The 21258-nt window shown below is 46.8% G+C and overlaps 1 protein-coding gene and 1 pseudogene across 1 annotated transcript; one reads left to right on the forward strand and one right to left on the reverse strand.

Annotated features, from left to right (window-relative positions):
- Positions 1 to 850: 850 nt before the first annotated feature.
- LOC129630741 (V-set and transmembrane domain-containing protein 1-like) lies at positions 851 to 19191 on the reverse strand. Its single transcript, XM_055551234.1, has 8 exons — positions 19000 to 19191; positions 12552 to 12587; positions 9299 to 9337; positions 4601 to 4693; positions 4468 to 4495; positions 4283 to 4320; positions 4146 to 4177; positions 851 to 1303 (listed from the first exon to the last, which is right to left on the reverse strand). The coding sequence occupies exons 1-8, from the start codon at positions 19031 to 19033 to the stop codon at positions 1184 to 1186; spliced, it is 420 nt and encodes a 139-aa protein (XP_055407209.1). The 5' UTR covers positions 19034 to 19191; the 3' UTR covers positions 851 to 1183.
- Positions 14453 to 16856, forward strand: LOC129632076 (NADH dehydrogenase [ubiquinone] 1 beta subcomplex subunit 4-like; annotated as a pseudogene).
- Positions 19192 to 21258: the final 2067 nt, after the last annotated feature.

Genomic DNA, 21258 nt, shown 5'->3' on the forward strand with positions numbered 1-21258 from the left:
GTGGTTAGGACTCCAGGCTTTCTCTGCTGAGGGCCTGGGTTCAATCCCTGGGAGAGGGGCTAAGATCCTGCAAGCTGCAGGCACGTCCAAAAAAAAAAAAAAGAGTTATCCAGTGTATGCCACTGAGTGAAGAATATTTGTATATGCATTCCAAATATTTACACTTTCATCCATTCATATATTTTAAAATGACTTGCAAACCTGACTGAGTGACATAACTTTGGAAGCAAAGCTCACATCCCCGTGCTTATACCGAAGCAGTCGTTCAGTACCTCTATCACCTACGCAAAAAAGTCCACATTCAGAAAAATACCCTTAAAATGCTGTGTTCACGTGAATTAATTAAGTTATGGGTGCCAAGTGACAGAATCCACGTAGATTCTGTAAGTCTAACTTTATTGCAGCCTTTGATTTTAATAATAAGAGTAAAAACAGAAATATGATGGCGGTAAGAAAACGCTTTTGTTCTTATCTGAGAGGAAACTGGTCTTGAGACTAGAGGGCTTGAAAGAATCAGGAACCAAACACTTTCAGCTACTTTCCTAGGTGTGTGCTACTTAGGGATGCTGTTTGTTAATTCACGAGTGTCTCCCTTCACGGCCTGTATTTTTTCTGCTCCTTTTGTGAAATCCCTGTGTCTGTGGGGTCACCTAGTCTTCTCTGAGTAACATTTTCTATTTGCATGATGTCGTCCTGAACTCCCTAAGTGACTATTCCCAGTCCCACCAGCCTATAGATACAGTACGTATTCTTAGCCTATGATTTCATTCAAACCCTCCCTGGTGGCTCAGAGGGTAAAGAATCCACGTGCAATGCAAGAGACCCAGGTTCAATCCCTGGGTCGGTCCGGAAGATCCCTTGGAGAAGGCAATGGCAACCTACTCCAGTATTCTTGCCTGGGAAATCCCATGGACAGAGGATCCTGGAGGGCTACAGTCCATGGGGTCACAAAGAGTCGGACACAACTGAGCAACTAACACTTTCATAATAAAGGTGCACTCCAAGTCTTGTGAAAACTCACCCTGTGATTTTTGAGAGGAGGGGAAGCAAGAAGGGAGACGTAATTCTATTATTATGAACGAATGAGCCCAGGACACAGAGTCACCTGGATTCTCCCAAGTCGGGTCACCCCGGCCGTGTTAATCCATACTCTGCCTCCCAGAGCGAAGCTCTTCTCTCAGTCCTACACCTTCACCATTGTGTAGTCACAAGAACTTGGGGTCTCCTCGGTGGGGACAGAAGCTGCCCCGGACAGCACGGTGGTGTTTAGCTGGGCGTAGGTCACCCCCTCAGGCTCGTCAGGCTTTGGGGAGAAGAGAGACAGGCTTGTAGAGCTGAGCTGTGCAGTAGGGTAGCCACGAGCCACACATGGCTATTGCACTTCAGACAAATGCCAACTAAATTCAAACTGAGGTCCTCAGTCTCACCAGATGCATTCAGATGCCTCGGGAGGCTGTGACATGTATGGGACAGCACAGCTATAGACCGTTGCCCTCATCGCGGGAAGTTCTGTTGCACAGCACGTTCTAGGATGGCCGTGCTTTCGACTCTCATAACAGGATACCATCCGTCAGTGGTAACTTGTGCTTATTAAAAATCAGTGCAAACGTGTGGTTTTCAGAATAAGAACTGCCCTCCTACATGCATACCTACTGATGACATAGTATTGTATTTTAAAAACTAATTTTGCTGAGATATAATGTATATACCATAGAATTCCCCTGGGATAAGTGTACAGTTCTATGGCTTTTAGTGAATTTGTAGAACGATGCAACCATCACCACTGTAGAGCGGGAGAATATCCATCGCCCCCCAAAAGTTCCCTGGGCTTGTTTGCAGTTAAGCCTTGCCCTCCCTGCCCTCCACCCCCACCCCAGCCATAAGCAGCTACTAATTTGCCTTTCCTGGAAATTTTATGTAAACAGAACAATTTTATATATAGTTTTTTGTATCTGACTTTTTTCACCTAGCAAACTGTTTTTGAGGTGCAGTCACTTCTCACCTATATCTGTAACTTCTTTCTTTTACTGCTGAATAGTATTCTATTTATGGAGGTATTCCATCACAGCATGATATTATCATAATATTATAATTATCAACCGTGTGCTAATCAAGCCAACACTTAAAATAGCCCAGATTTAATCACTGGCACTTACTTTGTGATAAACTATGCCTTTCCATAACTTAATATTTCTATGTATCTAAATGAATGCAATGTACCTAAATATTGCTTTAAACGCAACAATGTTTAAATCTTTTACTAATGCTTTTTTTTTTTGGCCAGTAGCTTGCAGAATCTTACTTGCCTGACCAGGTATTGAACCTAGGCCCTCAACAGTGAAAGCACCAAGTCTTAACCACTGGACAACCAAGGAATTCCCTGCTAATGCTCTTATTTAACTTGCTTTGGCTTCAAGAATGAGCCAGTGAACCTCTGTGACCTATGGGAAAAGGTGTGAATTTTGCTTGCTATTGCTTTTAGATGCTATAATGCTTATTAATATTAAATCACAAATAAGCAGTATTTTAGGGGGCTTCCCAGTGACTCAGTGGTAAAGAATCCGCCTGCAATGCAGGTGGCACAGGAGACGCCAGTTTGATCCCAGGGTCGGGAAGATCCCCTGGAGGAGGAAATGACAACCCCCTCCAGTATTCTTTGCCTGGGAAATCCCATGGAGAGAGGAACCTGGTGGGCTACAGTCCATGGGGTCATAAAGAGCTGGACATGCCTGACAGACTGAGTATGCACCCAACAAGCAGTATTTTAAGCAGAAGAAATTGATGGGTGTAAATTGATTAACACTTGTTAAATGATGCTTTCATGCCACCCATTTGACACTTAAAATTTGCCAGAAACACCAATAAACCCTTTACGTTTATGACATCATTAGACTCTCATAGCCTTTTAACTGGGGATTTGGATTCCCCTTAGATATAGGAGGAAAGAAGCGAAGAAGTGTTAGTCGCTCAGTCACGTCCGACTCTCTGTGACCCCACGGGCTGTAGCCCACCAGGCCCCTCTGTCTATGGAGAGGAGTGGGTTGCCTTTCCCTTCTCCAGGGCATCTTCCTGACCCAGGGATTGAACCCGGGTCTCCTGCATTGCAGGCAGATTCTTTACCACCCGAGCCACCAGGGAAGGAAGGGTCCAAGTTCTGTGGGCTTGTGTCTTGTTTGTTGAATTCTTATTGGAGTACAGGTGACTTACAGTGCTGTGTTAGTTTCAGGTACACAGGAAACTCAGTCAGTTGTACAACACGTGTATCCCCTCTCATGGGGGTTTTGTGATTTGTCTCAGAGCACATAGTAATAAATAGTAGCTATTGGGAGCTGGAATCCAGCTACTGTGAAATTCAAAGCACCTGTTTTTTTGTTTGTTTGTTTATTTGTTTGAGATGTAACTGATATATAACCCGGTGCAACTTTAAGGTGTACTCATGTTCATGTGGAAAAGGCAACGGCACCCCACTCCAGTACTCTTGCCTGGAAAATCCCAGGGACGGAGGAGCCTTGGAGGCTGCAGCCCATGGGGTCGCTAAGAGTCGGACACGATGGAGCGACTTCACTTTCACTTTTCACTTTCATGCATTGGAGAAGGAAATGGCAACCCACTCCAGTGTTCTTGCCTGGAGAATCCCAGGGACGGCGGAGCCTGGTGGGCTGCCGTCTATGGGGTTGCACAGAGTCGGACACGACTGAAGCGACTTAGCAGCAGCAGCAGCATGTTGATGTGATACATTGATATAGTGTACCACCTTGGTAACACCTCCATCCTGTCACATAATTATCATTTCTTTTTCATGATGAGAACAATTATGATCTAGCCTCCTAGCATCTTTGACGTATATGATACAGTATTGCTGACTATAATCCCCAAGCTGTGCGTTAGATTCCCAGGACTTATTCATCTACAAGTTGCAAGTTTGTTCCCTTAAATGTCATCTTCCCAGGTACCCTACCCGCCTGCACCCCCAGCCCCTGTTAACCTCCTATCTACTCTCTTTTAACGGGTTCCTCAGATGTTTTTAAACTCAATATCAAATGGCTGCATGAATATAACCAGCGTTTGAGCTAAGCCAAGAGGCAGAGAGACCAGCCTCTGGTGGTACGTGAGCTCTTGGGTTATTTCATAGGGGGAGAACTCACCGATTCAGATATCCTTTCCAGCGTGGGTACATCTGCATGTGAGTACAAGGAGACAAAACTCAGTTCTCAGATGGCAAGAGTCAGATTGTAGTCTTTCCATCCCAAGGTTCCTTGTGGTTTCGTCCCTGATCACTTACCTGCATCCCTCTGCTTGTACACTTCGGAATGGCAGGTTCTGAGAAAGAAAAACATGTTAAAGTCTGGGATCTGGAGATCTGGGAAAGGGGATAGGGCTGACAGAGGTGGGGCTGGGCCTACGAGTCACTGATGTGCAGTGGAGTGGGAGTTAACGCAGGGCGTGAGGTCTGTCAAGTGTATCTACCTCTTGATGGATTCTTCCTCTGATGAATCTATTAAAAAAAAAAAAAAAAACAAGGAGGAATGTATCTCCCTAAAGAATCCTTCACTTTAGTCCCCTTCCTCAGAGTGTGAAACCCATGATGCTCTGAACTCACCTTGCTGAGTGCACCTGTAGATGAAGAAGATGGCGAGGAAGAGGAAAAAGAGGGAGAGGCAGCTGAAGGTGGCCACGAAGATGATCCTGGTGTCTGGAGGGAGAAGAACGGAGCCAAGAGTCAGGCTGGCTCCAGGAACGCACTGAGCCGCTTCGCAGAAGAGTTACAAGGAGCCAGACAGCCTGGCTTCAAGACTTGGAGCTACCATTCCCCAGCTGGAATGTCCAATCGCTTGAGGGAATTTGCGTCATCTCCTTGAGCTTTTGTTTTCCCGATCAAAGCAAGGATAGCAATTGTGGCTGCTTTACTGGTTGGTCGAGAGAAGGAGTGGGTCAGTGCGTACAGAGAGGGCTAGCACGGTGCCCGGCAGATGGCAAACACCCAATAAACGTTTCATCCCCAGGAATAATACTTATTAACTGTGAGCCGTTAGCACTCATAAGTGTTTTCTCATTAAAACCTTTTTTTGTATTATTTATTTTATTTTATTTTTTTTTTGCAATGAAGCTTGCAGGAGCTTGGTTCCCCAACCAGGGACTGAACCCAGGTCTTTAGCATGAAAGCCTGGAGTCCTAATACTGGACTACCAGGGAGTTCCCTGTTCTTTCTCACCTTGACAATAAGTACACAAGGTAAGTTTGCCATCCCCATTTCATTCAAACATAAACCAAGTACCTGGAATTAAACTGAGTTCCCCAGAGTCACATGGCCAGGATGGGCTTTGGATGCTGCTATGTCTAACCTTTCTGGCCAGTCTGCCCCAAGGTCGGGGTAGCTCTGTGCTGACCCCAGGTGGGGACGTTCAAGAGAAGTGACATTCTGAACCTTTTCCAGAGAAGTCATAATCCGGTGAGAAACACATTTACCCAGACTAACTGTGATGCTATGGAAGTGAAGACAAGTCCAGCAACAGATGAATCAAAGTCCAAGAATCATTTTCTTAAGGTAAGGAAGCAACCTAAGCGTCCATCAATAGATGAACAGATAATGAAGGTGTGGTATATATACACGTGCACTCCCGATGCTGGGGGTCTGAGTTCAATCCCCGGCCAGGGAACCAGATCCCACAAGCTGCAACTAAGATCTGGGGCAGCCAAATAAATAAATATTTTAAAAAACAAAAAGAAACTCATAAAAACAGAGAGTAAAACAGACACCTTGGGCTGTAGCCCGCCAGGCTCCTCTGTTCATGGGATTTCCCAAGCAGGAATACTGGAGTGGGTTGTCATTTCCTTCTCCAGGGGATCTTCCCTACCCAGGGATCAAACCTGAGTCTCCTGCGTCTCCTGCATTTCAGGCAGATTCTTTACCACTGAGCTACCAGGGAAGCCCCTATCCTGTATCAAATCATCCCATTGTACACTTGAAGTATCTTACCGCTTTGTCAGTGATAGCTTCATGAAACTGGTGGGGAGGGGAAGGAGGTGTGGGAAAGGGAGGTGAGGAGCGCTCCCTTGAAGAGAGCAGTGATGATGAAAAACCCTGACTCGGAAGCTCTCAGTGTAGACTCTGACTCACGTGTCGGCCTAGGAGATTGCAGTGATCAGGCTCGTTCTCTCACAGCACCCCACTGCCACCCACCTCCCTCTGTAACAGATGCTGTCAGCGCTCCTCCGCCCGCGGTCCCCCAGATTCCTTTGCCATTCTTAGGCGTGCTCAATCACGGTTTCTCCCCCTTCCCAACGTGAGCACTTTGGTGTCTTTGTTGGCGGTGGTGGGGGGGGGTACTGCCTGGAAAATGCCTTGGGAATCTAAGGGGCCCGGGGACACTCCTTTTCCAACAGCTGACATTTGTGGGAGCCACGCATCCCCATGGACTTGGAAAAGTGGGGCAGAAACACCCGTTCCTGGATGGCAACAAAGGAACATCAGCTTTGCCTTATGCTCTCAACCCTCCTCTTGATGGCCCTACAGTTTATCTCATGGTGCAGTTCACTAGAAATGAGAAGTAAAGGATTGCGAGACTGCCCACCGCCCACTGAACTGGGTTGCCCTGAGATGGCCACATATCCTGGCCAAATTTCACATCAGCTATTCACATATTGGCAAAATTAACTTGCAGAAGGTCTGTGATACTGATCTAAGGCATCTGACTGAGCAGTGGGATACAGCGTGACACAGGGCATGAAGTCCCAGAAAGGAAGCCTGGCCTTGTGGCAAAGTTAGGGGATGAACGTCATTGTTGGCTCTGCCCAGAATTAGAGTAGAGGGTTCCTTTCTAGTAGCCCGGAGGCGTGTGTATGTAGGCTGGAGACAGCCTCTTGTTGTCCCCGTTTAGTTGCTAAGTTGTATCTGACTCTTGCAACTCCCATGGACTGTAGCCCACCAGGCTCCTCTGTCCACGGGATTTCCCAGGCAGGAATACTGGAGTGGGTTGCCATTTCCTTCTCCAGAGATAGCATGTCTGTGCTTAAAGATGTCTTACTCTGTTCAGCATTGTGGTGGTGTAAATGTGAACTCTGATAGTGCATTTTAAGAAACAATATACAGGGACTTCTCAGGCGGTCCAGTGGTTGAGACTCAGGGCTCCCAAAGCAGAGGGCACCAGGTCGACCCTTGATTGGGGAGCTAAGGTCACAGTGCCGCTTGTGGCCAAAAAACAGGAAAGAAGTGATATACACGCCCACCATGTTGGCTATAATAAAATAAAAGGAAAGCAACAAGTGTTGGCAAGGAGGTGGAGACATCGGCGCCTACATAAATTACTGACAGGCATGTGAAATGGGTACAGTCACGTTGGAAAACAGTTTGGCAGTTGCTCAAAAAGGAAAACACAAACTTGCCATGTGTCCCAGCGGTTTTACTCCTAGATACCTGATTAGGGGCTTCCCTGGTGGCTCAGATGGTGAAGAATCTGCCTGCAATGCAGGAGACCCAGGGTCAACCCCTGGGTTGGGAAGATCCCCTGGAGTAGGAAATGACAATCCACTCCAGTATTCTTGCCTGGGGAATCCCATGAACAGAATCCCATGGTGAACTACAGTCCATAAGGTCACAAAGAGTCGGACGTGACTGAGTGACTAATATGTTCTCCTTTCAAATACCCGATTGAAAGCAGAGGTTCAGATACATGTACACCTATATTCATGGCAGCATTACTCACAATAGCCAAAAGGTACAAACCACCCAAATGTCCATCAACTGATGAATGGATAAACAAAATGTGGTCTGTCCACATGATGGAATATTATTCAGCCATGAAAAGAATGGAAGTACTGATACATGTTACAACACGGGTGAACCTTGGTAACACCATGCTAAGTGAAAGAAGCCAGTCTCCAGACCTCACAGTGCGGAACTGCGTTTTATATGAAATGTCCACAAGAGGCGAAACCGTAGAGCCAGAAAACAGATTGGCAGGGCGTGTCGGGGGAGCAGGGAGCAAAGACCGACGCTTAAGGGAACTTCATTTGGGGAATCAGCATAGCGGTGATGGTACAGCCCTGTGAGTGTGCCAAACGCCTCTGCCTTGTATACTTTAAAAGGGTGAATTTATGGGATGTGAATAACATACCAACTAAAAAAGAAAAGATGTGACAGAAGAGCTAAAAACACAAACGCTTCAACTTCCCATCTCCCGTTTCTGACACTTCCAAGCTCTCCGACTCTATCAGATTTCAGATCTCTCCAAGACACCGGGGCATGCATTGTGTTCACAGAGCCAGACTAGCAGTCATTAGCCTGCTAATACTGAATAAAAATGTTTCGAAGACAAATACATATTTTGCAAGGACAGGATGCAGGAAATCTTTTTTTTTTTTGGCCATGCCACGCCATGTGGGATGCAACCTGTGCCCCCTGCAATGGAAGTGCGGGGTCCCAATCACTGGGCCACCAGAGAATTTCCAAGGATGTCTTTTTAAAAACTATTTCTATTATACTTGCACAGGCTCTAATGACAACCTTGAACAATTTTGATCCTTTGGAGCAGATTACAGGAAGGTTATGAGTTGCTGAAAGAAAAAGCGATCAAGCAGCTAGGTAAATTCCCCGTTCGTCCTGTGGTTAGGACTTCCAGCTTCCACTGCCAGAGGCCTGGGTTCGATCCCTGGTCGGGGAATTGTGTGTTTGTGCTCAGTCACCGAGTTGCGTCTGACTCTTTGCAACCCCGTGGACTGTAGCCCACTAGGCTTGTCTGTCCATGGAATTTCCCAGGAAAAGAATACTGGAGTGGGTTGCCATTTCCTCCTCCAGGGGACCTTCCCAACCCAGAGATTGAATCTGAGTCTTCTACATTGGCAGGTGCATTCTTTACCACTGAGCCACCTGGGAAGCGCAGGTCGGGGAATTAAAATCCCCCAAGCTGCATGGCACAGCAAAAATGAATCCTGGATGGATAAGCCCGTTTCAGTCTAAACCTTCTGAAAGCCCTAGTTTTTATGAGAATTTCTGAGGGTAGAATCTTAGTCAATTCTTCACAGAAAACCAGTATCAGGAAAAAAAAAATAATATTCACTGTTTTTGAGAACTTGAAAGTTTTAGCAAGTCTTTGATCATACATCATCCCAAAGTATAGGCTCCACAGGTCCTGGTCCCATTCCCCAAACCAGTCACACTGATTCCCCACTTCTTCCCGAAACCCCACCGTAGCTTTTCATCATGTAAAACAGCAGGCGATGTACCTTGTTCTGCTTTATTCACCAGTGTTTTCAGAGGTGGATATAATTGGGGGAAACAAGTCCCTTCTAATTATATTACCTGTCTTTGCAGGGCTGGGTTTGCTTTCCTCTTGGTTCCCTAGAAAACAGGAAAGGAGAAAAGGAATCACAGTGTTTGTATGAGAACCTTGGGGAGATAAACCCTCATGTTCTATTTACAGACTTCGTGCCCTCTTTGGGAAGCAGAGAGGAGAATGGTTTTTTTTTTTTTTTCTTTTCTCCAGGTGCCCACTGGGTCCCCAAACCCAGGCCAGAGCACTAGGTGAGTCTTTTTAGTACTGCTGGAGCTTGGTATTATTTTAATAACAAAAATATTTATGAATGACACCACTAATTCCCCACCTTCCAATCATATCCCAGGAAAGAGCACCAACATTTTGAAGTACTCTCTCCCATTGGGTAGACTGCCGTTTCGTGTTGATGGTTGTTTATTTCGCTGTGCAGAAGCTTTTTTGTTTGATATACCATTGTTGTTCAGTTGGTAAGTCATGTCCACCTCTTGGTGACCCCATGGACTGCAGCCCGCCAGGCTCCCCTATCTCAGTTTGGTCAAATTCATGTCCATTGAGTCAGTGATGCTATCTAAACATCTCATGCTCTGTCGTCCCCTTCTCTTTTTGCCTTCAATCTGTCCCAGCATCAGGGTCTTTTATAATGAATTGGCTTTTCGCATCAGGTAGCTAAAGTATTTATTTTTGCTAATTTTCTGTAGATAAGATCATATCTGCAAATGAAGGCAGTTTTACGTCTTCCTTTTCGATTTGAATGCCTTTTTTTTTTTTTTTTTCTGTCTTGCCCAATTGTTCCAGAGAGGACTTCCAGTATTATGTTGAATTGAAGCAGTGGGAATCTTTGTCTCATTCCTGATACCAGAGGAAAAGCTTTCAACTTTTCACCATTAAGTATGGCCTTAGCTGTGGGCTTGTTATATTGGCCTTAATTGTGTTGAAGTATGTTCCTTCTAGAGCCAATTTATTGAGAGTTTTTATATTGAAATGATCTATTTTATCAAAATTTTTTACATATACGATGAACATATGATTTTTATCCTTCATCCCATTAATGCGTGTATCACACTTATCGACTTGTATAGTGAACCATCATTGGGTACAAAGGAGAAATCTCACTTGATCATGGTGTGTGAGTCTTTTAATGTAATGTTAAAATTGATTTGCCAACATTTTGTTGAGAACTTTCACATCTGTATTCATTAGGGATATCGGTCTCTAGTTTTCTCTTCTTTCAGTGTCCTTATCTGGTTCTGACGTCAAGGGGGATGATGGCATTGTAAAATGAACACAGGAATGTTCCTTCCTCTGCTTTTTGGGAAGAGGCTGGGAATGACGGGTGTTATTTCTGCCTTAAATGTTTGGTGGAATTCACCAGTGAAGCCATCTGGTCCTGGGCTTTTCTTTGTCGGGAGGTTTTGATTGCTGGTTCAGTCTCTTGATCTGTTATTTATCTGTTCCAGTTTCCCGCTTCTCCATACTTCAGCATTGGTTTGTAAATGTCTGCAAACGTTCTCCCGTCTGTAGGTACCACCAGGTCCGAGTTCTCCCAGATGACGGCCAAGAGGGGCTGGAATCAGGTCCCAGTCTCCTGCTGGTCCCATGGCTGGTACTGAGGCCTGTCTGCCCGCTATCCAATGCCCAGGTGGGTGAGGCTCCTCCTGGGCCCTTTGGTGTCTGGTGGTGGATCCCACAGCTCCCACGAGGCACTTTTGCTCACGAATGGGTGCCAAATTTTAGTTGTTGGAGTGAGGGTACAAAAATAAAGAATGGCAGACCTCCCTGTTGGTGCAGTGGGTAAGAATCCACCTGCCAATGCAGGGGACATGGGTTCGATCCCTGGTCCAGGAAGAGTCCACATGCTATGGAGAAGCTAGCCCCGAGAGTCACAGCTGCTGAGCCCATGAGCTGCAACCACTGAAGCCCTCACACGTAGAGCCATGCTCTGCTACAAGAGAAGCCCCCACAATGAGAAGCCCGCACACCACAGCAAAGGATAGCCCCCATTCACCCCAACTAGAGAAAGCCCGTGTGTAGCAGCAAAGACTCAGCACAGCCAAAAATTAATTGCTTGGTTATTATTTTTTTTAAATCACAGCCTCAAAATGGAATCATTTGTGTAGACTGTGCTAGGGATCAATGCCTAATCTAATTGAAGCTTTGAATCCCATGCCCATAAATGTTGTCTTAAATAGTCAGTCGGGAATTTTTAGCTCAGCCCCAGTGAGGTCATCTGTCACAGGGACCCCCTCCTTCCCCCAGAGGACCACCGGTTAATCTGCCACGTAGACCCCTTTCTGTACTCCATAGGTGGTGGTGGTGTTCAGTCACTACGTGCGAAGTCACTTCAGTCATGTCAGCCTCTTTGCAACGCTGTGGACTGTAGCCCGCCAGGCTCCTCTGTCTGTGGGATTTCCCAGGCAAGAATACTGGAGTGGGCTGCCACTTCCTCCTCCGGGGATAGGAAAGCGCGATTTGCAGAGCAGATTTTCAGTTATGCTCTGGGATGGGGAAGGCAGCTTCTCAGCAGCAGGTTTCGTGGGTCCATCTTAGAGTGAGGTGCCCAGGGTCAGTGACATCACCTGTTCAAAGGCACTGGCTCTCTGACTGCACCCGAGGATTTTATGGCCGGAGGGAGCTCTGTTTGCCAAACAAGACTAACCTGTTTGAGAAATAAAGAGGGGGATTGTCCGAGGTGAAGGACAGAGAGAAAATATGCCCAGACCACCTGTCAAGGAGCCCATGACCACCTTAGGTGGGTTAGTGGCTCAGTCACGTCCGACTCTTTCTGACCCCATGGACTGCAGCCCGCCAGGCTCCTCTGCCCATGGGATTCTCCAGGCAAGAATACTGGAGCGGGTTGCCATGCCCTCCTCCAGGGGATCTTCCTGACCCAGGTATCGAATCTGCATCTTCTGCATTGGCAGGTGGATTCTTTACCATCGAGCCACCAGGGAAGCCCAGGCTCCAGGTGAGTGAGAAGGAATTCAGCCATCTTCCTGTTGAGTTCTGCCCTTTATTGTACCCAGAGTCCTGTGACTTCCCCAGCATGAATGTCGCATTCCTGACATCACCCTGGCACATGAGGGTCACGTTGCTGCCGCATGCAACCTCTGACCTGGGCAAGGCATGGAGGAGGGGTTTGGGAAGTTTCTCTGGAAAGAATATGGAGTTAGACTCTTCATCTTGGTGACTACCAAAACCCTCCTAGAATTCAGAGGATGAAAGGGAAAAGGTCATGAAACTCGGGGTGCGGGAACAGAGTCTAGGTGGGAGATGACTCACCATTATTTTCCTCATCTTCATTGCCCAGACAAAGCCCTGGAAGAGAAACACTCATGAGAGATGAATTATATGCTTGTCTTTTTCTTTTTAATTGAAGTATAGTTGATTTGTTGTGTTAGTTTCAGCATACAGAAAAGTGATCCAGTTATATATCTAGATCTACAGATGTACCTCTAGACATGAGAGTGACTCAGGAGATCTGGCCCTTGTTCCCACTCAATAGTGGGCGCAAAACACGAGCCCCCAAGCTTCACCAGGAAGCAGGGACGTGGGAGCCTGGCCGTGGACAGAGCCCCCGTTAGCTCTGGCTGCAACGGCTGCACCATCAGGCAGGAAACTGGTTTCTGGGTCAGGGGGTAGGGGTGTCCCCAGGTCTCGTGGTCTCTTTTGAGTCCCTCTCTCCTCTGCTTTTGGTCTAAAGTCATCTCAGCTCTGTTATCAGCCAGTCTTCTGCTCCAATAGTGACTCCCATTCTTCCTTTCTTTTTTTTTTTAAATAAGCACACGATTGCCTTAGATTCGCTTTCCATCATGAAACCTTTCTGAGGAGTAGGTGAAAATTGACAGAGGGGTTCTCTGTTTTTGACAAATAAGATTGTATTAATGTGTACATGTGATGACTAGATGTACGTATGCATTGTGCAATGACCACCGCCATGAAGCTAATTAACAAATGTCAGCTCACATAGTTACCTTGTATGTGTGTGGGGGTGGGGGTGGGGGTGGGGGGGAGAATGTTTAAGATCCATTCTCTGAGCGGATTTCAATGTTATTAACTATCATCACCATGCTGGTCATTAGATCCTCAGAACTTATCTTTTTTAAAAAAATGTCTATTTATTTTGTATTTGTTTATTTGGCTGTGCTAGGTCTTAGTTGCAGTATATGGGATCTAATTCCATGACCAGGGATCAAGCCCGGGCCCCCTGGACTGGGACTGCGGAGGCTTAGCTGCTGGGCCACCAAGGAAGCCCTATCTTTCTTAATAAAGGACCACAGCTGACATAGGCAGAGACCTGGCTGCAGTGGAGACACCTGCCACTAAGGAGAAGAGACGCCCTGGCGTGTAGGGTAGCTTGAAAAAGCAAAGGATAAAAGGATAGCACCTTGAAGTCTTAGTAGAATTCTGAGGTAGAGAGCTGTAGGCAACACAAGTAAGCATATTTACCTGGAAATAATTGCAGTGAATAACTGCCAATCAGTGAGAATCTATCATTTGATGGACTCTTCACATATGTCAGCCATGTACCCACTTATATTATCTAGCGGGTCCTTTATGACAACTGACATTTACCATACAGCTACCCTCTCTGCCTGACTCAGCCAGCCATCATCCATTTAACATTTAGTATGGGCTCTGGAGAATGAAATAGCAACCTGCTCCTGGATCCTTGCCTGGAGAATCTCACGGACAGAGGAACCTGGAAGGCTGCAGTCCACGGGGTTGCAAAGAGTCAGACATGACTGAGTAGCTAAACAGCAACAATGGCCTTTAAATACACCACGTGGAGAGCTGCTCAACTTCCAAGCTAGAAAGGGAGGAGGAGAGTGACACTAGAATCTATAGTTCCCCAGAGAAGAGGAAAAATTACTTTGATGTTGTGACATAATAAGAAACACACTGGATCTTTGTCCCTGGTCCAGGTCCAGAGCTCCTCAAACTCTTGAAATTCCCTGAGTGTTATGAGAGGTGAAAGTGTCTTTTATTATGTTAAGATAACTTTTGGAAAAGTCTCTAGGTAACCTAAGGATGGTGGCCGGTTGCCAGGGAAACAACCAAGTGATTAAAGGGTTGGAACTGTCAGTCTTACCTACCCCCTATCCCCAATCCCACCCCCAACCCCGACCTCCAGGAAGGGAAGAAGGGCTGGAGATTACCAATTGCCAGTGATTCGATCAATCATGCCTATGTCAACTAAAAAAGTATGCACAACCTAAAAGTTGAGAGTTATGTTTTATTCATCAGATATTCTTAGGACTTCAAGTCCAGGAGGCAGCATCTCAAGTAACCTTGAGAGAATTGCTGCGGGGTGTGGTGTGGGAAGGATATATATGAGTTTTGCAACAAAGGGCAGGAGGTCAGAACAAAACGTTACTGTTAATAAAAGAAAATCAGATGTTTCAAGTTAAAGAATTTAGCGCATTTCTCAGTATGGGAAGATGCAAGCGTCTGGGCTCACGGCAGTCCTCCCTTTGATATGGACCTCAGCTGCCTGTGGCCAGTATCCCTGTTTTCTCATCCCTGAGTTCCCTCAGGGCTCCCCGTGGGGAGTGGCTGCAGTTTGATGGCTGCTAGATGGCAGGTGTTATTTCCTTCTTGAGCTCCCTCGGGGCTCACCCTCAAGTGTCTTCAGTCACTGATGACTGCAACATTCTTTGTTTACTGATATGGCAGGAAATATTCCATTTCTCATCTATGTAGTGAAGCCTCCATAGAAACTCAAAAGGATGGGTTCAGAGAGCTTCCATGTTGGACCGTGGAGATTTTTCGAGCGTGATGTGCTCAGAAGGCCTTTTCCTCATACTTGGCTCTGTGCACCTCTTCCATTTGGCTGTTCCTGACTTAAATCCTTCTATGTACTGTGCTTAGTCACTCAGTTGTGTCCAGCTCTTTGTGACCCCATGGACTGTAGCCCACCAGGCTCCTCTGTCCTTGAGATTCTCTAGGCGAGAATACTGGAGTGGGTTGCCATGCACTCCTCTGGGGCATCTTCCCAACCCAGGGATCAAACCCAGGTTTCCCACATTGTAGGTGGATTCTTTACCAACTGAGCCATGAGGGAAGCCCAAGAACACTGGAGTGAGTAGCCTAACCCTTCTCCAGGGGAACTTCCTGACCCAGGAATCGAACTGGGGTTACCTGAATTGAAGGCAGATTCTTTACCCTCTGAGCTACCCAGGAAGCCCAAATTCTTCTATAATAAATCGGTAATCTAGTGAGTAAATGTTTCTCTGAGTTCCATGTTCTCACAAATTTGAGTTCTAGCAAATTGATGGACCCAAGGAGTGGTTCTTTAGAACCTTCCATCTGTAGCCAGTCGGACAGAAACACAGGTGGCCATAGGGCTCGTGACTGCCACCTGAAGTGGGAGGGAGGTCATCTTCTAGGACGGAGCCCTTAGTCTGTGGGATCTGACGGTGTCTCCAGGTAGCTCATGTCATGATGGAATTGAATTGCAGGACAAACAGCTGAGTCAGCTGCTTGGTGGTGTGAAGAACCACCCCCTCCATATTCACACACATCGGAACTGGGTGCAGAGTCCTGACTGACATCTGAGAAGTAAAACACTGCCTGCCACATCAGTAAACAAAAGGTGTCACCGCCATCAGTGATTGCACACACCTCTGACAGTGAGCTGGTGAGCTCTGAGGCAACGCGGGAAGCAAAGAACGCCTACCATCCAGCAGCCATTAGACTGCAGCCGCTGCCCGTGGCGAGCCCCGAGGGAGCTCAGGATGCGAAAACACAGGATGCTGGCCCCAGACAGCTGAGGTGTACACCCAGGAATGATTTCAGTCAGCCCAGACTCTTGTGTCTTCCCATACATAGAAAAGCGCTAAATTCCTTAGTTTGAGATATCTGGTTTTCTTTTATTAGTAGTAGTGTTTTGACGTTCAGACCCCCTGCCCTTAGTTGCAAAATCCCTATCCATCCTGGCTCTTCCCTCGCCTCCTTGAAGCAGTTCTTTCAGAATTACTTGTGCTGCTGTCTCTGGGGCTGGAAGTCCTAAGAATATCCACTGAATAAAACACAGCTCTCAACTTTTATGTTGTGTGATTTTTTTTTCAGCTGACAGTTTACACAAGGCCCTACAGGAGTCGGCTGGAACCCTAACCCAATATGACCGATGTCCTCCTAGGAAGTTGGACGGGCAGGCACTGTTGTGCACCGGGTTGCCAAGACGCTGTTCCCCAAGTACAAGCCATGAGCCTGGCCACCCTGCCTATTACCCTCCACCCAGCTGAATAGGATATATCTCTCAAAACCCAGAAGGCGCAAGCCAGCCTGTTGGCCATAAGATCCCGGTTTAAATGGGAGTGCCAGCTTCAGTGCAACGACCCTCGCCGCCGAGGGGTTATTGAGGATCCTGCCTTGGTTTGCTGGACCTGAGCAAGGTCAGCAAATGTCTATCCCAGTTTCAGGCCCACCCCCAGAGCCTGCTCTCAGGAGCTCTGCTTGGGATTGGGCCCCCCCCCCCACTTCTGGTTTTATGTTTTCAAAACTGACAGACATAGGAAAGAAAAACTGATCCAGGAAGGAAAGTTGGATCGAACATTTAACATCTCATATTACTTCTGGCAATGATGACTGTATGTACTGTTGTTTAAATGAATCTATTAATCATTAAAGAAAAATAATAATAAGAGGTTGGGAAGAGACCTGGAGACAGAACATGCAGAGGGAAGATGGCCATGTGGCTATGTGAGGATCTACAAGCCGAGGGGTGCTAAGGATTCTGAGTCATCTCCCAGCCAGAGTTGAGGAGGGAGGTATGGAACAGACCCTCCCTCAGAGCCCCGAGGAGGAATCAACCCTGCCGACACCCTGGTTTTGGACTTCTGGTCTCCAAAATGGTGGGAGAATAGATGTCTTAAGCCACCTGATTTGCCATCATCTGTTGCAGCAGCCCAAGGAAATAAGTGTAGAGAGGATGAAGTCTGTTTCTTGACTGCCCCATTTATTCTGTCCTGCAACTGGAGGTTTGGGGTATGGTGACTGGCAGCCACCTCTCATGCTTACGTGTGTGTGTGTGTGGGATGAGAGTGACCTCAAAGGGAAGGGCTTAGCCCAGAAGAAGGAGGAAGGAACCCAGGGGTGGGAGGGGGGCAGATGGCAAGCCCTGAGGTCCTCCACACTGCCCCCCTCCTGAATCTGGCTCCACTCACAAAGGAGGAACTGGGCACTCAGTCGGGTGGGGCTGCCTTTGCAAAGTCTGGAGAGACCAGGCCAAGATTATAGTCTAGGGCTTCCTTCCTACAAGCTGAGGTCTGTTTGATCACCTTATGTTCAAGTTGAACATCAGCTTAAAATCAAGCTCAGGATACGGCTGGTCAGAAAATGTTCTTATCCACTGCTCCCTGCCTTTGTATCATGAAGTGAAGTGTAATTTGGTCAGTCATGTCTGACTCTTTGTGACCCCATGGACTATAGCCCGCCAGGCTCCTCTGTCCATGGGATTCTCCAGGCAAGAATACTAGAAAGGGTGGCCATTCTCTTCTCCAGGGGATCTTCCCAACCCAGGGATCGAATCCAAGTCTCCTGCATTGCAGGCGGGTTCTTCACCATCTGAGTCACCAGGGAAGCCCCACCTTAGTGTCATCAGTTCAGTTCAGCCGCTCAGTCGTGTCCGACTCTTTGCGACCCCATGAATCGCAGCACGCCAGACCTCCCTGTCCATCACAAACTCCCAGAGTTCACTCAGACTCACGTCCATCGAGTCGGTGATGCCATCCAGCCATCTCATCCTCTGTCATCCCCTTCTCCTCCTGCCCCCAATCCCTCCCAGCATCAGAGTCTTTTCCAATGAGTCAACCCTTCGCATGAGGTGGCCAAAGTACTGGAGTTTCAGCTTTAGCATCCAAATCTGACTCCATGTTGGATCTGTTTCTTTTACTTTAACCTTTGTATTCTGTTGTTTTTGCTACAAGTTGATCACTAAAGGGATGTTGCCTGCACACTTAAAGTATACATACTGGCTCTTCTCCATGAACCCTGCTTCTCATGCCTGAGTCTTGAGCTAGAATACCTTTGCTTAAGCTCACGGGAAATATCCTGACCAGGCCCATGTGTGAATGGCTGCAGGAAAGAAGAAATTAACATATCCCTTCTGGATTCTGGCCAGAAGTATGAAATATTTGCAGCAATTTGTTGCCTTTTTTATTTCACCTTCTCACTTCCCCCTCTTTGTTTTATGTAAGGAGCATCCAGACCCTTGGCAAGAGGGTTCTTTGGGACATTAGTCTACCATCTTCTTGGTCTGCTGGTGCTATTTTTCACTCCAACAACTCATCTTTCAAGTTATTGGCCCATCATGCAGTGAGCAGTACAAGCTTGGACTCAGTAATAACATGTCTTTTCTGTATTCCTTGTTCATAACCAAACTCAGACTTTCACACCCTGTAGACCCTGCCTCCCATATGCCAATGGGACATTCAAGGCGAGATGGTGGTATGTAGATGATACAGACTTGGAGGTCCCACTTGAGCTCTGCATTATTGAGCTGAGTACACTGAGGCTGTTACCACATGTCTCCGCTTCCTCATCCCTTATGTGCAGGCACCAAAACCAGGGCATGTAGATACCACAGCCTGCAAAACTCTGACAGGTCGCTTGTACCCAGTACATGGAAGCCATCATTTCTGTACTTGCCACGTTCCCCATGGTAACCTCCACTACCTGGTGAATATTCTCACCCTCAAACCCGTCTGTCCCAGCCCCGGAGACTCACTGAGGCAAAGCAGGAACAGGAATTCCGTGATCATGGTGTCCCTTCTGTCCGGACCAAGATCCCACCTTCAGTTCTGCGGTTCAAAGGAAGACATGGGACTGGGCGACCACAGCCCCCTCCTGCCCTCTTGGTCCCGGGGATGTGTGGCCGGAGGTTTAGCCCTGACCCTTGGCTCCTCCACCATCTGGTGTACAGTTTCCTTCCCACAGCTGACTCAGGAAGCCAGAAGCCACCAATGACAGCATCTTCCTCGTAAATCTAGTGTGTGTGGCTCCACCCACCCTGAGATCCCTCCTATCTTGTCTGAAGTCCGGCCCAAGACGTTTTCCTTTAAAATAGTTGGTCTTTTCAGAGAAGGAAGAATACCTTGTGAGATCCTTTCTATGTGGACTCTAAAAAGAAATGATACAAATGAACTTACAAAACAGAAAGAGACTTGGAGAATGAACTTGTGGTGGTGGGCTGGGGGAAGGATGAGGGGAAGGGATAGTTAGGGAATTTGGGATGGGCATGTACACACTGCTATATTTTAAATGGATAACCAATGAGGTCCTACTGTAGAGCACAGGGAACTCTGCTTAGTGTTATATGGGAACTTGGGAGAGAATGGATACATGTATATGTACAGCTGAGACCCTTCACTGTTCACCTGAGACTATCTCAACATTGTTAATCGGCTCTACCCCAATACAAACTAAAGAGCTTTTTTGAAAAAAAAAAAATGTTTTGTCTTTTAAATAGCTTTACTTTAATTTTTAAATTGAAGTATAAATGACTTATATTAGTTTCAGGTGTACCACATAGTGATTCGGTATTCTTATAAATTATACTCTATTAAAACTTACTACTGGGACTTTCAGTGGTAAAAAATCTGCCTTCCAATGCAGGGTACATAGGTCCCATCCCTGGTAAGGGAACTAAGATCCCACATAGGGCAACCAGGCCTGCTTGCCTCAACTGGAGAATCCGTGTACCACAATTACAGATGCCCATGTACTGCAATAAAGACCCAGCAGTCTAAATAAATAGATTTTCTTAAAGTTATTACAAGATAGGGTGTCCTTGGTGGCTCAGTGGTAAAGAATCCGCCAGCCAACGCAAGGACGTGGGTTCAATCCCTGGTCCGGGAAGATCCCACAGGCCGTGGGACAACTAAGCCTGTGTACCACAGCTACTGAGCCCACGGACCACAACCACTGAAGCCTGTGCACCCTAGAGCCTGTGGTCCACAACGAGAGAAGCCCACGCACCATCACTAGAGAGGAGCCCCCGCTCTCCGCAGCTAGAGAAACCCCAGGCAGCAACGGAGACCCAGCACAGCCAAAACCAAATAAATAAATCTTTAAAAAATGTTATTACAAGATAATGGCTATATCCCCTATGCTCTACAGCCTATTGCTTATCTATTATAGTCATGTCCGACTCTTTGTGACCCCATGGACTGTAGCCCGCCAGGCTCCTCTGTCCATGGGATTCTCCAGGCAAGAATACTGGAGGGGGTTGCCGTGCCCTCCTCCAGGGGATCTTCCTGACTCAGGGATTGAACACCTATCTCGGGTGTCTCCTGCATTGCAGGCAGGTTCTTTACCACTGAGCCACCTGGGAAGCCTATATATATATATATAACTGCTATCTTATTTGGTCACTGACCTATACAATTTAAAGTGTTTCATGCCCATGAATATTTCCCCACAACATAGTTATAAGTTGTTTCCCCAACGTGATTTTTTATTTTTGGTTCTTTTATTAGTTTATAAATTATCATACCGTCTTCAAACACTGAGATTTCATTTTTACGTTCCACAGTTCAGTTCAGTCACTCAGTTGTGTCTGACTCTTTGCGACCCCATGAATCACAGCACACCAGGCCTCCCTGTCCATCACCAACTCCCAGAGTTCACCCAAACCCATGTCCATCGAGTTGGTGATGCCATCCAACAATCTCATCCTCTGTCGTCCCCTTCTCCTCCTGCCCTCAATCTTTCCCAGCATCAGGGTCTTTTCAAATGAGTCAGCTCTTCACATCACATGGCCAAAGTATTGGAGTTTCAGCTTCAGCATCAGTCCTTCCAATGAACTCAGAACTAATTTCCTTTAGGATGGACTGGTTGCATCTCCTTGCAGTCCAAGGGACTCGCAAGAGTCTTCTCCAACACCACAGTTCAAAAGCATCAATTCTTCAGTGCTCAGCTTCTTTATAGTCCAATTCTCACATCCATACATGACCACTGGAAAAGCCATAGCCTTGACTAGATGGAC

The sequence above is a fragment of the Bubalus kerabau genome, chromosome 17 (genome assembly GCF_029407905.1).
Source record: "Bubalus kerabau isolate K-KA32 ecotype Philippines breed swamp buffalo chromosome 17, PCC_UOA_SB_1v2, whole genome shotgun sequence".
Taxonomy (NCBI): Eukaryota; Metazoa; Chordata; class Mammalia; order Artiodactyla; family Bovidae; genus Bubalus; species Bubalus kerabau.

Excerpts from the sequence above, each read along its gene's own strand:
- LOC129630741 (XM_055551234.1), bottom strand. The coding sequence starts at position 19,033 with ATGATCACGGAATTCCTGTTCCTGCTTTGCCTCA. Across the intron at positions 9,338-12,551 it reads TGAAGATGAGGAAAATAATG|GGAACCAAGAGGAAAGCAAA; the intron begins GTGAGTCATCTC and ends CCTGTTTTCTAG. Across the intron at positions 4,178-4,282 it reads GTACAAGCAGAGGGATGCAG|ATGTACCCACGCTGGAAAGG; the intron begins GTAAGTGATCAG and ends ACTCACATGCAG.